The sequence below is a fragment of the Bos javanicus genome, chromosome 29 (assembly GCF_032452875.1).
Source record: "Bos javanicus breed banteng chromosome 29, ARS-OSU_banteng_1.0, whole genome shotgun sequence".
NCBI classification, from domain to species: domain Eukaryota; kingdom Metazoa; phylum Chordata; class Mammalia; order Artiodactyla; family Bovidae; genus Bos; species Bos javanicus.
Window position 1 is genome coordinate 41,748,983 of NC_083896.1, and position 17,058 is coordinate 41,766,040.

Consider the following 17,058-nt stretch of genomic DNA (forward strand, 5'->3'; position numbering starts at 1 on the left):
CACAGAGGGGGCGGAGCCTGAAATAAAGCCTCTGATTGGCTGCTTTCATTTTCGAGGCTTGTCAATTTCCAGCCAGACAGGGCAGGGGTGTAAAGGATTTAAAACTCAGAAAATACTTAGGTTAGAAAAGGAAGGAGGGAAGACGGGGCAAAGGAGGGACAGGGGAGGGAGCAGAGGTAAAAGATCCTTCGCCAGTTGTCTGGAATGGTTTGTCAAATCCTGGGAGCTGAGGGCGGGGACTGGACGGTGCCCGCTGAAATGGAGTGGCTGTTTCGTTTGAGAGAAGAGAGACAAAGGGAGATGCTGCGAAGAAACCTTTTAATATGTGGTCTTCGTATTAAGGGAGCGGGGGAGAGCTGAGAGGCTGCTTCCCTGAACCACAGCCCCAACTCTTGGGCCACGAATCCCCCTCCCCCTTCTCATGTGAGCTGCCTGTAGGACCCTCTCTTCCTTTAGGGCCCTGTAAGGCTCCCTTTCAGTGCCCAGAGTCAGTTCTTCACTTGTGCCGAAGCCTGGAGCGGGACCATCTGCTTCTGCAGCTCCTCTTGCTGCTTCCTCGTTTTCCCTCTCCTCCTGTGGTGGTGGGGACAGGAGAGTGGTGTCCTGGGTAGAAGCCTCCAGACCAGCTGGGGTCTTCCACGGGGCTCTCCAGGCAGCTGTGCCCAGCTACCAGCTCTCTGCCCCAAACAGCTACCACTCTCCAGAGCCAGGAGGGACCCCAGGAGACTTTCAGCTGATTGGGGAGGGGCGAGGGGACACAGGGACAAGGACCCCCACCCCTCCACTGGGAAGAGGAGGCCTAGGTTTGAGTCTCAGTGCTACCCCAGCCTGGATGTGTGACTCGGGGCGAGTTCCTGCTTTTCACTGGATGGGGGCCCACCTGTTTTCCACGTCTTGCACTGTGTCTGGCAGTGGCTGGCCCAGGGTCTCCGGCAGGAGGGCAATGGCAGTGCTGGCAGCCACTGGGACAGCACCGTAGATAAAGAGAGGCACGGAGGGGTAGAGCTCGGCGGTCATGCTCACCAGCGGGCTCACAATGCTGCCCACTCGCGCTAGGGTGCTGCCCATTCCCAAGCCCGTCTGCCTGTGGGATCCAGGGGGTTGGGTGTTGGTTAGTGTTCTGGCACAAATGCTGAGGTCCCAGCTGAATTTGGGGTCAGGGCAGCTCAGGCCCAGCCCCAGGAGACTCCCTGGTACCTGCTCTGTTCCCCATTTTATCAGCTAACCAATTTGGCATTTATTTTGGAGATAATAATAAAAAGAATAAGTTGGGAAGAGTTCTGGCCAGAGAATCAGGAGATTGATTTTTGCCTTTGCCCTTAACTTGCTATGTGACCTTGGACAAGTTTCTTTTCCTCCCTGAACCTCGGTGTCAAATTAGCTGAGCTTGGTCAGTTGTTCTCAGATCAGCTGGGGAACTTGATTTTCAGTTGCCCTAACCCCAGTCAGAGGAGGTGGGCTTCCCCAGTGGCTCAGTGGTAAAGAATCCACCTGCAATTCAGGAAACATGAGTTCAGTCCCTGGATCAGGAAGAGCCCCTGGAGAAAGGAATGGTAACCCACTGCAGTATTCTTGCCTGGGAAATCCCATAGACAGAAGAGCCTGTTTGGCTACAGTCCATGGGGTTGCAAGAGTTGGACGTGACTTAGTGACTAAACAACATCAGCCCCACACAGACCTGTTGGATTAGAATTCCTAGGGTGAAGGGACCTGGAATCTTCATATTAATATGTTAAGAACATTCTCTATGAGAGCAGAGGTTAAAAACGTTGATAATAGGGAGATAAACTGCTTGGATTTGAATCCAAGCTTCCTGACTTAGAAGCTGTGTGACCTGGGACAAGTCACTTAACCTCTCCGTGGCTCAGTTTTCTTATGTGGAAAATGAGAATTATCATAGTACCCACCTCATAAGATTGTTATGAGGGCCAAAAGAGTTGATATTTGTAAAAAGTTTGACAGTGCCTTTATACTATTGTTCTTTCAGCTGAAATCCCTTGAGGGTATAGGACAATAACCATGACCTCTCAGGGTTCTCATTCCAAGTTGCCTAGGGAAGCTTGGCATTTCTTTGATATCTCATGTGAATTTTGCATCCCATTCTGTATTTGTTGTTGTTTTGCATCCCACTCTTCAAACAGACATGTTTCTTGTGTCTTAATGCAAAACTATCCCCTCCTCCCAACCTTGGCACTCAAAAAAGTAGTGCTGTATTTATCTGTACAACTACCAGAACAACCGCTATTAAGTGTGGCTCTTGTGCTAGAAAACTCCTTTTCATGGTTGTGGTCTTCCGTTTCAGACATACCATTTGGTTTAAAGATGGCTTTTCGATTTGGTGGCAGATTAGATCTTTTAATGGCATTTAGATCTTCTAACTTGTGCCTTGGAGATCTGGGGGGACTTCAGTTAATTGCCTCTGAGATGTGTCTTCTTGGCTCCCCACCCTGTCCCAGTTGGTGGCCCCCTTTGACATGTGCCCTGGGGTCTGACCTGTATGCAGGGGGAATGTTTTGCCCCAAAGTTCCTCCCATTAAGCTCCCACTCACCGGATCATTGTGGGGTACACCTCCCCAGTGTACAAGAAGATGCAGTTGAAGGAGGAAGCCAGACAGCCCTTCCCCAGCACAGCAAGAGAGGTTCGGACAATGGACTTATCTAGAGAAAAAGGAGGAGGTCAGCGGGATCTTGGGAGAGGGGGTTGAGAAGTTGGGTCACGTCTGGGGATGTGGCCAAGGACGAGGGACCAAGGTGCTCATGGGTGCTCACCCTTGGGTACCACCCCATTGATGAGGATGCAGATGCCTGCCAGCAGCAGTGAGGCCATCTGGGCAGGCCGGCGGCCCACATTGTTGATGACAAGGAAGCTCACAAGCTTGGCAGGCAGGTCCACAGCACCAAAGATCACCTGGATTAGGTAGATGCTGACCCCAAAACCCTGAAGGTCCATGACCAGCCCGTAGTAGGCAAAGCTAGTGGCAAACCTAGTGGGGAGGGATGAGGGGTATGGAGTTTGTTAGGAAGCTTAAGGAGGGGGTGCTCATCCCAAATGGGTGAGCTGCACAGGGTACCTTGCTTAAGAATCTGCAGTCTACCTTGGCTAATATTTCTTCTGACATTTAACATGCACTTTAGATATTGGGGTAGTCCTCTAATACTTTGTCCACCTGATGCGAAGAGCTGACTCATTGGAAAAGACCCTGATGCTGGGAAAGACTGAGGGCAGGAGGAGGAGGGGACAACAGAGGACGAGATGGTTGGATGGCATTACTGACTCGGTGGGCATGAGTTTGAGCAAACTCTGGGAGATAATGAAGGACAGGGAACCCTGGCATGCTGATGTTCATGGGGTTGCAAAGAGTCAGACACGACCGAGAGACTGAACAACAACAAAGTCCTCTAATCCCCCAGATTTCTTAATCTGTGTCTCTAGTGTATTAGGGAATTTTCACTTAGTTGCCAGGTAGGATTTATATAGTTTTAGTCTTTATTTCATCTTGGATATCAAAGCAATATCTTTAGGGGAAAGGTGTTGGGAGAGGCCAGAGTTTTCCACGACCTGTCTGTAGTCCTGGGATGGGTATTGTGTTTCTTAAGATGCCAAGAGCCCAGAAAATAAAGCTCAGGTTATTGGACAGAACCCCAACCTGGAGCAAACTCCAAATTGGAAACAAAGAATTCAGTGGCAGGCTTGTTCCTTCTGACCATGTTTCTCTTAATTGTCATGGGATTGCTAGACGATGGGGTTAGGATGGTGGCATGTAAGAAGGGTAACAGGGAATGTTGCAATGTGAAAGGAAGATTTTTCATTGGTATCAACCTTGGCCAGAATCTGCTTTCAGAGATGAGCTTTGGGCATCTTATTGTTGTGCCAGTGTTTCTGGCAGACACCACAAGGCTAGTAAATGCTCCAGAAGTTTTGCAAGCCAGCCTTCATGATATAATTCTGCAGACTCTGGGGGCCATCAATCTTGATGAGGTGTCTCCATATTGGAACAGAGCTGATAAAAGGAGAAGAATATGGAGAGATTGATGCCCAGTTGGGGACCAGAGGCAAATTGAGGCTGGAGGTTGTTTGATTCCTTAAGACTCTTTATGCCTCTCACAGCTGGTCTGTTGACTTCCTCCCTCTTGTCTGCCTTCTTCTACCCACTGTGGTCCACTCCTTCCCCAACCAGCCTCTTGTCTCTTGGTCTGTCTGTCTGTCCATCAGTCTGTCTGTCTGGGCCTACCACAGCATGGAGAGGCAGAGGAAGAGGCGGCGAAGGGCAGGGCAGCGTAGCAGCTCCAGGGCTGAGGCCTGGCTCTTGCCTGTGATCAGCTCCTTCTTCAGACTGGCCTGGAGCGCCTGCCAGGATGGATGGGGCTCAGGGCTTGGACTCCCCCAGGAGCTCCTCCCAGCCTAGCCCCTTACTCAAAGAAGCCCTCTGAGTCCTGGGTTTACTGATGGGTGGGATGTTGCAGGAGATCTCGGGGGTCTTACCTCCATACTTAGATTGGCTCCCTCTTCCTGCTTCCCATTGATCCAGGCCACTCTCTGCAGGTTTCTCAGGGTGAGGTCCAGCCTCCCGGAGGAAGCGTACCAGCGGGCCGACTCGATGAAGAACCTGGGGGCAGGAGTGAGCGTAGGCGTTGGCGTGGCTGCAGTTCCAAGTCATGTGGGCTGGAGGTAGGGCGTGGGCTTTCCAGAGGGCTGCAGTGGGATTTCCTCCAAGGCTGGGAGCCCAGGACTATACCAGAGCCCTCTCTCTAGGACCACAAAACGGTGTTCAGCTTGGTAATGACTTATTCCTCAACATGGGGTCTTGGTTCTTGGGTGCTGGGTAAAGGGAGCAGGGCAGACAAGCTGGAGAGCTGAGGAGGGTGGAGAATTGGATACCTTTGGGCAAGTCCTTCCACCCACAGCCTCAGTTTCCCCATCAGTTACACTGAATCCCTGGCCTGGGTTTGACCTTCTTGGACTCTGCAGGTGGAGTGTACAGCAAGATCTGGGGAAGTCTCATCCCCTCACATCTGTCTGGGCCCTACGTACCAGGAGTAGATGAAGAAGGCAAAAAAGGGCGCAGAGACCAATAGCTGTAGGTAACGCCAGTGGGGCACAGCATAGGCCATACCAGCCAGGAGAAACTGGCCCAGGCTGTAGACATAGCCGCTCAGGGTGCCCACGTAGGCCCGTGTGTGGATGGGCATCCACTCTACATCTGGAAAGAGGGTTAGAACAGAGTGGTGCAACTTACTGGGTGCCACGTGGTGGAGACCCCTGGGGCCCGCTGAGACTCCCACTATCTGTCCAAACCTTGGTTTGTCCCAGAGCTCAGTGGGAGATACATCAGATGAGGTTGGGGGCCATGGAAGGGGGACTGGGGGGGAGGCTTGTGGTGGAGGTAGGGATGGGGAGGTAAGTTTGGAATCCCCAGGAGTTGCTCCTCCACTTCCTTGCTGTGTGTTTTTGCTCCTCTCCAACCTACTGTCCTGGCCAGGGTCCTATTTCCCTTCGGAGCACCTCTGACTACTCAGTCCATCCTCAACAGCAGTCACTCCTCTGGTCCTTCTTAGCCTGGGCTGGATTTCAGCCTCAGTGACCAGAGCAGCTCAGAGGAGACAGAGACTTTCTGCCATCCCGGAGAGTTGAGGTGGGAATGGGAGCACCTTTCTGCTGAGGTCTGAAGAGGTCCAGCTTCATTCCTTGTGGGCTTCAGTTGTGTCCGACTATATGTGACCCTATGGACTGCAGCCTACCAGGCTCCCCTGACCATGGGATTCTCCAGGCAAGAATACTGGAGTGGGTTGTTGTGCCCTCCTCCAGGGGATCTTCCCAACCCAGGGATCAAACCTGTGTCTCTTACATCTACCTGCACTGGCAGGTGGGTTCTTTACCACTAGCACCACCTGGGAAGGGGCTTCCCTGATATCTCAGTTGGTAAAGAATCTACCTGCAATTCAGGAGACCCTGGTTCGATTCCTGGATTGGAGAGATCCACTGGAGAAGGGATGGGCTACCCACTTCAGTATTCTTGGGCTTCCCTTGTGGCTTAGCTGGTAAAGAATCCGCCTACAATGCAGGAGACCTGGGTTCAATCCATGGGTTAGGAAGATACCCTGGAGAAGGGAAAGGCTACCCACTCCAGTATTCTGGCCTGAAGAATTCCATGAACTGTATAGTCAGTGGGGTCACAAAGAGTTGGACACGACTGAGCGACTTTCACTGACACTGGCCTGGCCACCTGGGAAGCCCTACTTTAGTCCAGAGAATCTCAAATCCTTAGATTCTCTTTTGGGCTTGAGGAATGACCTTGGGGGAATCCTGTCCCTTCCCCCTAGCCTCAGGTTCTCCATCTGAGAAACAGAGCCAGGGGGGTGACCCATCTGAGGATGCATGTTGATGAGTCAGGGACAGGCCATGCTCTGTCCATAAATGTGTTTGGTCTACATAATGCTGGCTTGGCTTATATTAAAATATGAGAATTAATTGCAAATGTTAAACAGTTGGGATATTTGACAGTAATAAAAGAGGGGCAGGGGCAGATCTGATAGCCCCGATGCTTCTTGTCTGGAGCAGCTGAGTGGCAGCAACCCCTCTGGATGGGTGTGTCTCTCTTTTGGAGACAGTCTTCACGCTCTCTAATGCCTCTCAGCTCCTCAGTCATTTATGGGAACTGCCTGGCCCTAACAATGGAGTTTGTAGTTGAGTGTCTAAAGAAGAGGTCAGGATAGTGTGAGCTCCAGGACGAAGGCTGTATGTTGGCTGCAAGGGCAGAACAGGCTGAGTGCCAGAAGGGTGGGCTGGGAGAGGAGGCTGGAAGGGGGCTGTGGGGCTGGGTGGTTGGAGGGCGAGGGTGGGGGCCTGCCCTGCCCTCCCAGGCCCCTCACTCAGTGTCATGCAGTTGAGGACAACGCCAGCTGTTGACATGCCCGAGAGGAACCGGAAGGCGCAGTAGGCGGGGAAGTTGGGAGCGAAGGCGGCACAGGTTCCCGACACAGCTGTCTGCAGGTAGTTGAAGATCAGCACCTTCTGGCGGCCCAACCTGTCAGGGGAGGGGAGGCCTGCAGCAGGGGTTTTGAGGACCAGCAAGGGCCAGGCCAAACTGGGAGAGGCGCTGGCCTGGGACCATGACGTATCATGAGGCTGATGCTGTATATCCTCAGTCCAGCCCCAGTTAGGCGTGCCAACCACCCACCCGAATTCAGCCAAGGAGTCCCCAGTCCCAGCCTGGCTCCTTGGCCCTGCCCAGGACTGACCTGTCTGCTAGGCACCCGAATGTCATGGCTCCAAGAAGCACTCCCATCATGTATAAGGACTGAGCCAGCTGGCGTAAGGCCCTGTGAGAGCACACGAGGTCCCACTGTGGGGAGAGGGAGCAAAGGTCAGGCCAAGGTGAGCCTGGGCTTCAGGGAAGCCCCCTACCCTCCTTCCAGCTGGGTCTCTGAGGCCGGAACACCCCCTTCCTCAACACTTCTGTTTGGTCCCGGAAGCCGAGACTCTTTTCTTGACCCTGCAACTCCACGTTCCCTTTTCTACAAAGGCCCCCATCTGGAACCCTTTCTCTGTTGAGACTGTGTGTGTGAGTGTGTGTGTGTGGTGGAGGGGATGGTAAGATGGGGACACAGGGGTTGGGAGAAGAAGCTGGGGGCCCAGGGCTCCTCACCTCAGTGACGATGGTGGAAGGGAAGGTGCTGTTGTCGTAGATCCAGCCGTGGGGGCAGGGCTCTGTGGCCCCTGTGCCGTTGATCTCTGTGCCATTGGGAAAGGGCGGTCCCCGCTGGGGGGAGGTGAAGAGGAGGCAGGACTCGGGCCGCCCCTGCCCATCCCGGGGCAGCCAGGCCTCCAGGTCCCCGTCCTCGCTGAGATTGGTGTCGGCAGGTGGGCGGCAGTGGTGGGTGGGGATGGCGGCGGTGAAGTTCTGCAGGGTGTTGTGGGAGGCCAACAGGATCAAAGGGAGGATCACCAGGGTGACCTGGATCTTCTGGAAGCGGCCGACGCCCCCCAACTGCAGCAGGAGGTCATTGAAGGCCATGGGGCCAGGCCTGGCCAAGTTGGCTGGGGGCTAAGGACGTCCGGTCCCAGGCCCTCCGTCTCTGTGGCCCTCCGCCTGCTGCCCTGCACTGGAGGAGACGGAACGCTGTTGCTTCTGCAGCCAAGTCGCTCCTGGAACTGAATCTGAGCTGGCTCTGTGGGGGGACAGCAGCCCGGCCAGGCGGCCCCTCCTTCCTTCTCTCTCCTAGTTTTGTCCCTCCCTTTCTTTTGCGGCCTCTCCTCACTTGGTGGGGGAGGTGTCGCTCCACTTTCAGGGTCTGCTGTAGCCCTGACCCCTACACGGGCAGTATTTAATCCTTGGCCTGGAGGGAATGAGTTAAAGTGTGACTTGGTATCAGAAGGATTAACCCTCTGGGTATCCTGGTATCAATGGAATTTCTCCAAGTGGGTATAAAGGGCAGGAGAGGGTGGACTGAAGTGGCAGTGGTGGGAGTGGATGTCCTGGGAGGACCTACCTGAGCATCTAGGGGCAAGAGGGGATACGGTGGGACCTTTTTGTCTTCCTTTTAGTAGGAAGACTGGATTCTGGGAAATGTGTTGGCCTCTTGTGGGGCTTCTGTCCTTTTTAGTGGGAAGGATCCAAATGGACCATTTTTGGGAGAAGTTGCCAGAGAAAATACAGGATGCCCAGTTAATTTGGATTTTAGATCAGCAAATATTTTTTTTTCTTTTGTATAAGTATGTCCCTAACATTACATGGGCTGTACTTATACTAGAAAGGTATTCCTTGATCTGAAATTCAAATTTAACTGGACATCTTGTATTCTTACTTGCTAAAATTGGCAACCCTGGCCTTTGGTCTTCTGGGGACAGCTTACATAATTTTTTTTAGTAACTTAAAAAATTATTTATTTATTTGGGTGTGTCGAGTCTTAGTTGTGGCACATAGACTCTCTAGTTGTGATGCATGGGCTCAATAGTTGTGGCATATGGGCTTAGTTGCCCCACAGCATGTGGGATCTTAGTTCTCTGACCAGGAATCAAACCCATGTCCCCTGTATTGCAAAGTGAATTCTTAACCGCTGGACCACCAGGGAAGTCCTGACTGCTTACATCATACAGGACCATAGCTTTGTTCAATTGGAAGACACAAAAGAGGCCAAAGACTACTTTTGAAGCAGTGGGATCTCAGACTAACATCATACATGTAGATTGAGTCTTTCAGTATCTCAGTTTCTATTTTCTTGTTCATCCTGATTCAAAATTTTCCTTTGTCTTGTCTCCTATCTATAGCTTCTTCTTTTCCTTCTCTTCTTTTTTTTTTCTCCTTCGTCTTCTCCTCCTCCTTCACAATAAGCATGAACTTATTTTACTTTTAGCTACAACTCTAAGACATTCACTTGATTTCCTCCAATAGTTTGGCTTCCCAGTCCAGTTCTCTCATGCTCAGGGCACTGCCGAGCTCTGATTGGGTGGGTTTCTATGGGATCCTACTGGTTGGATCTTAACTTGGGGTTGTCAAGAGAGCATCCAGTATGGTAGCTGCTAGCTACTACTGAGTGTTTGACTTGAGCTGATCCAAATTGAGATCAGCTTTATTTTTTTGGGCTCCAAAATCACTGCAGATGGTGACTGCAGCCATGAAATTAAAAGACGCTTGCTTCTTGGAAGAAAAGCTATGACCAACCTAGATAGCATATTAAAAAGCAGAGACATTACTTTTTCAACAAAGGTCCGTCTAGTCAAAGCTACGGTTTTTCCAGTAGTCATGTATGGATGTGAGAGTTGGACTATAAAGAAAGCTGAGTGCCAAAGAATTGATGCTTTTGAATTGTGGTGTTGGAGAAGACTCTTAAGAGTCCCTTGGACTGCAAGGAGATCAAACCAGTCCATCCTAAAGGCAATCAGTCCTGAATATTCATTGGAAGAACTGATGTTGAAGCTGAAACTCCAATATTTTGGCCACCTGTTGCAAAGAACTGACTCACTGGAAAAGACCCTGATGCTGGGAAAGACTGAAGGCAGGAGGAGAAGGAGACAACAGAGGATGAGATGGTTGGATGGCATCACCGACTTGATAGACATGAGTTTGAGCAAGCTCTGAGAGTTGGTGATGAACAGGGAAGCCTGGTGTGCTGCAGTCTATGGGGTTGCAAAGAGTTGGACGTGACTGAGTGACTGAACTGAAATTGAGATACTCTGTTAGGGTAAAACACATATGTGAAAGTCGCTCAGTTGTGTCTGACTCTTTGTGATCCCATGGACTATACAGTCCATGGAATTCTCCAGGCCAGAATACTGGGGTGGGTAACCTTTCCCTTCTCCAGGGGATCTTCCCAACTCAGGGATAGAACCCAGGTCTCCCGCATTGCAGGCGGATTCTTTACCAGCTGAGCCACAGGGAAGCCCAAAATACATATAGATTTTGGGTTTACAGCTTCTTGCCTTTACTTTGCACAGTGTATATTATATAAAACATGGACTCCAGAGTCAGATTACTTGGATCCAAGTCCTCACTTCATACTTACTGGCTGTGGGCAAGTTGCTAAACTCCTCTGTATCTCAGTGTCCTTGTTTGCAAGGTGGGGATACTAGTTGTGCCTGCCTCACTGGAGGGTTAAATGAGCAAATACAGGTAAAGATCCCTGCCCTGTGGCTCAATGATCATAAGCTGTTCTTATTATTTGTTTCTGGTCTAAAGGTGAGACTATCACACTGAATTTAGAGAGAAAATGTGCCTGGGACACCTTACCCCCAGAACAGTGAATTCTCCACTGGGGGAGATTTTTGTCCCCCAGGGAGGCTTCTTTAGTGGCTCAGACTGTAAAGAATCTGCCTGCAATGCAGGAGACGCAGGTTTGATCCCTGGGTCAGGAAGATCTCCGGGTCGGGAAGATCCCCAGGAGAAGGGAGTGGCAACTCACTCCAGTATTCTTGTCTGGAGAATCCCATGGACAGAGGAGCCTGGTGGGCTATAGTCCATGGGGTTGCAAAGTCAGACATGAGTGAGTGACTAACACACACACTTGCTTCCCAGGGACATTTGGCCCTGTCTGGAGACATTGTCACTAGTGGGGGTGATGGTGCTACTGGCACCTGGTGGGGAGAGTCTGGGGATGGTACTGAACATCCTGCAGTACACAAGCCAGCTCCCCGTAACCAGTAATTTTTGGAGCTAAAATGTCAATAATGATCAGAAACCCTACCTTAGAAGATGCTCTCAGACTTCTTTTGTATAGTGATCAATCCCATACCTGCTTGGCAAAGGACAGTGCAGTCAAATGCGTGATTCCTATCAACATATTTCTAAGAATCCCCGTGGGCTTATTTGAATGGGGAAATTTTTGTGAGCTGAAAATGAGACCTCCTCTTCCTCCCCTGAGTAGCTCGGGCCCCAAAGTGCTGCAGGTCTTCCCCTAGTTTTGCCTACACAGCCAGTTTCACCACTGGAGTGGCTGAATCAGGACTCCGGTCCTCCTGTGTCCAGGCCAACAACCTTTCCCACCGTGTTTTAGCTCGATTACTGGGCTCAGGTTACCACGAAAGACTTTTTTTGCCCTTCGTAATGTGTTTCCATTTGGGGTCTCTGACTGTCCTTCTCTGTAATCTGCTGCCTATTGATTGCTCCATTTCCCACTTCAGAGATTTTGGCGTGTGTCTGAACACATGGATTACTAGGGTCCCATAGTTTTTTGGGAGATACACCAGGCCCTGTACCCATTAGCCAATGCGAAGGGTTGAGAAGGGAAGGGGCATTTTTCAATTCCTCTGGGCACAGATCTCTGAGTCTTGTTGAGTTTGATTTCTGACTTCTCTTGTAAGAAGTCAAGATGCTCCGTCATCAGCTCACAGTTTCCACAAACTACACTTCTGTGTGTGAAGTTGGAAGAGTATTTATTGTCTATTGATGTCCTGGGGTACATGAAATCGTAAACTGGCTCAAACCTATTCTAGCTTCAAAGCCAGGTTCTTAAATGCTACTCTAGAGGAGTGGACTGCCCAGCTAAAGAGCTCTTGGAGACCATCTGGCCTCCTATGTACGCAATAGAATAGGGGAGGCCCAGAGAGAGACAGGACTCTCCCAGCTTCCCTCCTCCCCATCCAGTGTTGGTTCTGGGCTGGGACCCAGTGGGTATCCAGATGCCTGACAACATTTTCCAGGCCAAGGTATATAAGAGCCCTGTGACCTGGGGATGTGAAGACAGCTGGACAAACAGCTTGGGGGTTCTGGGGCCAGTCTCCTGCCAGGACTTGGTGCCCTCATGGGGGAGAGGGTGGAGTGCCAAGGGCAGTGGGTGGGGGGGATATGAGCCCCTATGAGCACCCTCCTTCTCTGAGCCTGTGTCCAATCCTGCCTAGGGAGAAGAGCTCCCTCCTTAGTGCCTGGCCAGCCTTAAGCCAGGCTAAGTCTGGAAGAGGCTCAGATGGAAACTCCAGAGACTGAACTGTGGTTGGCTCCTGGGATCATAAGGTTAGTGAGGAGATTTCCCATCAGCCTCCCATTTCACAATGAGCTTCTGGGTGGAATTGCTCCCATGGCAAATGATTTGTAGTGCCAGGAACTATCCTTTAGGGACATTCTGGGTCATTAAACACCCAGAGTTGGACTCCTCTGTGCTGACTGGAATGTGGACTTAAGTTCTGGCCATGCTCACCAAGTAGGGGTCAAATCTGTGGACTTCTGATTGGCCAAGAGCCACAGAACCACATGCCATTAACAATGAATGCCAGCACCCAGGTGACAACTTCCTACCAAGGCTCAGAGTAGTCAAGGGATTTATGATCACACAGCAAGCAAATCTCAAACTCAGACCTCCTGATTCCATTGCTCTTTCTACCACATTAGCAGCCATCACATATCCCAGATTTCCTGAGACATCCATATTTTGTACAACTTTATTCTATTAAACAAGTGGAATTTAAGGTGTGTGTGTGTGCAAAGTTGCTTCAGTAGTGTCCGACTCTTTGTGACCCTTTGGACGTAGCCTGTCAGGCTCCTCTGTCCATGGGGCTTCTTTAGGCAAGAATACTGGAGTGGGTTGCCATGCCCTCTCCTCCAGGGGATCTTCCCAACCCAGGGATCTAACCTGTGTCTTTTATGTCTCCTGCATTGGCAGGCGGGTTCTTTACCACTAGCTCCACCTGGAAAGCCCTTAAGATGTGACGACCAGTGATTAAAATTTTTAAAATTTATTTGGCTGTGCTGGGTCTCAGTTGCATCACATGGGATCTTCAATCTTCAATGAGGCACGTGGGATCTAGTTCCCTGACCAGGGATTGAACCTGGGTCTCCTGCATTGGGAGCACAGAGCCTTAGCCACTGGACCTCCAGGGAAGTCATTCTACCCGTGACTTTGATTTTGATTATTTTGTGAGACTTTTCAAATAAATGATTTATAGATTACGAAAGCATTTTTGCTCAGATCACATGCCCTAAGTGTGAGTTTGAAATGACTGACCTGGAGAGAAGCCTGGCAGACTCCAAGTGCTTGCTAGGCTCACAGCAGCATTCTGAACAAGGAGCCAAATTGTGAGCTTTGTGCTTTGTGGCCTGGCTACCCTAGCCAGTGGGTGGTACAGAAATTAGGAATTCATCCAAAAGTCTGGATGTGAGTGTAGTAATCAATGAGGTTCTGAGTAACCAGCTCAGAATGATGCTGCCCAAGTGAGCTGCTCCATATTGGATAGCAATTCACTGAGCCAGTTGGAGGCTTGGTTCAGGGACAGAGAGAAGGGAGTAGGGAAAGTGGGTAGAGCTGGAGTATCTTCCCTTAAGTTCCTGTGTGTCTTTTCAATAAACATCTAGATACAGCACAAGAATGGTCATGGCTAGGATGTCCTGGGAGCCACCCTGAATTCTGGACAAGTGAAAGATGGGAGTGGGGTGAGAGGGTCATTGTTCTTTTCTCTGAGCCCAATTCTTTTCTCTCTAGATTGAGACCCACTCAAACCAAGAGGAGACATTGATGATCTCATTGTCAGCTGATCCTAAGTCAAATGTGGTGGGGGTTGGATAGGGAGAAGTCAAGTGCTAGGCAGTATGAAGGGCAGGCAAAAGAGAAGTTGGTGCAGTCTAGGAACTGAAAGAAGTGAGATGAGGCTAGATTTCAGGGTGCAAAGTGGAAAGTGTTAAAAACTGAAGCCTTTGTTGGCTTGATCAGGTTGGGGCCTGATCATGACTGGCCTTATAACAGAGTTTAGACTTTATCCCAATGGGATGTCACCAAAAAACTGAGGTAGGGGTGTAATATGATCTAGTTTATGTTTATTAAGGTTTCCAGATTTGAGAGTATATCTAAATACAGACTTGAGAGTAATTAGCTCTGTGGCTGACAGCTGAAGCCCTGCAGTGTGTCTTGAGAGTCCCTTGGACAGCAAGGAGATCAAACCAGTCAATCCCAAAGGAAATCAACCCTGAATATTCATTGGAAGGACTGATACTGAAGCTGAAGCTCCAATGCTTTGGCCATCTGTTGTGAAGAGCCGTCTCATTGGAAAAGACCCCAGTGCTGGGAAAGATTGATGGCAGGAGGAGAAGGGGACAACAGAGGATGAGATGGTTGGGTGACATCATCGATGCAATAGACACGAGTCTGAACAAAATACGCTGGGAGATAGTGAAGGACAGGGAAGCCTGGAGTGCTGCAGTCCATGGGTTGCAAAGAGTCAGACACAACTGAGCAACTGAACATGTGTGTCTGAGCTGTCTAGAATGGTGTACTAATATGTACTAGCAAGGACTCTGGGTGCTAGTATTGAGCTGATCTGAATTGGGATATGCTATTAGGGTAAAATGGATATAGATTCTGAGGACTAGTGTGAATTAAAGCTATGAAATATCTCACTGTTAACTTTTATATTTAACATGATAAAATGGTGATGTATAGATATATTTGCATTAAACAAAAATATTACAGTATTAAGATTAATTTCATCTTTTTAATTTAAAAAATAGTTACTAGGAATTTTAAAATTACACAGGTGGCTTGTATTATATTTTCATTGGACATGGCTGACAAAGAATCCTAGAGGAAGAGGTCCATTTAAAGGGTTTTGGAAAATGTAGTACTAAGAGATGATAAAGAAATTGCTTTTGGAATTGTTTGGTTATAAGGAACAGAAACCCTTGAGTTGAGCTTAAAAAGAAAGGAATTTATTCAGAGAATTCAAAATATTTGAGACAAACCAGGGGCTGAAAGTGCATCTGGGATTGAGAGGAATTGGGACCCGGAATCCATTAAAGATCAATGCAAATGGTCTCACTGTTTGCTTATCTGTTTATCTGGGCTCATGTTGTCTTTTTCTCTCTGTGCAGCTGCTTTATTCCTTCTCTGCAACTGATTTTTTCTGTTCTGCTTTTATCTGAGGCAGCCCACCCTCATGTTAACTTGCTTTCTTAGGACAAGACACAGAGATGAACCAGAACCTCCATGACCCAAATTCTAGCCCAGGAGGGAACATGTGATTAATGAGATTTGGATCCAGAGTGCTTTCTGGTCCAACCAATCATGATCAGAGGTGCAAGGTCATGTTAACCATTAAGTTAAAAGGTTCTGTGGAATGTAGACCCTTGAGGAAGGGGTGGATGAAGGACAGACAAAGTGATTGCTATAGCCTTTACAGGAAAAAACCCAAAAGAGACTTAGAAGGAGCAGCCAGAGTGTGGGAGGGATTTGCAAGGACATGGCATCTCAGAATCCAAAGAGGAAGGCGTGACCAATAGAATGAAATCTTTTGTGAGATCAAGTAAGATGAGGGATAACCAATGACCTATGGATTTGGCACAGGAGGTGATGACTGTCCTGGGTGAAAACATTTTCAGAGAAGGGTGGGAGCCAGAGCACAGTCTGGATGAGGTTAGAAAGTGGAGGCAGGGGAGGCAGATGGGAACTTTGAGAAGATTGGCTTTGAAGGGGAGAAAGAGATAGTGTGGCTGTGGAGGGAGAAATGGCATCCAAGGAAGATTGGTGGGTTGGCTTGTTTTCAAATAGGCGAGGCTTGGGTTTATTTAACTGGTGATGGGAAGGAGCCAGGAGAGAGAGAAAGGGCAGAGACCCAAGGGAAAGCAGATGGCTGCTGGTGGTAGAGGCTGGACACAGAGCCCCAATGAGAAGATGATTTTCTTCTGTGATTGGGACAAACTTGGGAAACATGGTGGCAGATATCAACTGTATTGTTATGGCTGCAGTTTTCTTGGTTAAATAGGAGACAAAGATACCTGGTGTGTGCAGGGCTGGGACTTGGATCAGAGACTTGGAGTGATCGGGCTAAAGGAGGTCATGGTTTTAGGAGCCCTGGCTTCTGTCTGCAGGCACTCTGGGCTTGTTCAATCAAGTGATCACATGCCTAATGGGACATGTAGATACACACGTGGTATTTCCAAGGACAAGATTTGCCATAGACTGTTTTGTGACCCCTAAGGTGGTGGTGGTGACAAAGGTCCATATAGTCAAAGCTATGGTTTTTCCAGTAGTCATGTATGGATGTGAGTGTTGGCCATGAAGAAGGCTGAACCCCAAAGAACTGATGCTTTTGAACTGTGGTGCTGGAGAAGACTCTTGAGAGTCCCTTGGACAGCAAGGAGATCAAACCAGTCAATCCTAAAGGAAACCAACACTGAATAATCATTGGAAGGACTGATGCTGAAGCTGAAGCTCCAATCCTTTGGCAACCTGATGCAAACAGCCGACTCATTGGGAAAGACACTGATGCTGGGAAAGATTGAGGGCAGGAAGAGTAAGGAGTGACAGAAAATGAGATGGTTGGATGGCATCATTGACTCCGTGGCATGAGTTTGTGCAGACTCTGGGAGATAGTGAAGGACAGGGAAGCCTTGTGTGCTTCAGTCCATGGCTTTGCAAATAATCAGACACAACTTAGTGACTGAACAACAATGTGGCTGTAGTAGGAGGTGGGATCTTTGAGAGGTAATTAGATTTAGATGAGTCATGGGGCTGGGACCCGCATGATGGGATTAGTGCCCTTAGTAGGAGAGAAACCAGAAAGCTTGCTTTATCTCTCCTTGTTCTGCCATGCAAGGATACAGTGAGAAGGTATCTGATTATCTGCAAGTGAGGCCCCCA

General features: G+C 49.5%; 1 protein-coding gene across 1 annotated transcript; it reads right to left on the bottom strand.

Moving 5' to 3' along the window:
• Positions 1 to 301: 301 nt before the first annotated feature.
• Positions 302 to 8,301, bottom strand: LOC133241348 (solute carrier family 22 member 6). The gene is made up of 10 exons (XM_061406715.1): positions 7,647 to 8,301; positions 7,240 to 7,343; positions 6,871 to 7,025; positions 5,033 to 5,201; positions 4,484 to 4,607; positions 4,233 to 4,348; positions 2,770 to 2,984; positions 2,550 to 2,658; positions 881 to 1,084; positions 302 to 573 (listed from the first exon to the last, which is right to left on the bottom strand). Exons 1-10 carry the CDS (start codon positions 8,013 to 8,015, stop codon positions 489 to 491), a joined length of 1,650 nt encoding a protein of 549 aa, XP_061262699.1. The 5' UTR covers positions 8,016 to 8,301; the 3' UTR covers positions 302 to 488.
• Between the last annotated feature and the right edge of the window lie 8,757 nt (positions 8,302 to 17,058).

Coding starts and splice junctions, on each gene's coding strand:
- LOC133241348 (XM_061406715.1), bottom strand. CDS start 8,015: ATGGCCTTCAATGACCTCCTGCTGCAGTTGGGGGGCGTCGGCCGCTTC. Junction 7,344..7,646: donor CTTCCACCATCGTCACTGAG/GTGAGGAGCCCT, acceptor CTCTCCCCACAG/TGGGACCTCGTGTGCTCTCA. Junction 4,349..4,483: donor GAGCCAATCTAAGTATGGAG/GTAAGACCCCCG, acceptor CCATCCTGGCAG/GCGCTCCAGGCCAGTCTGAA.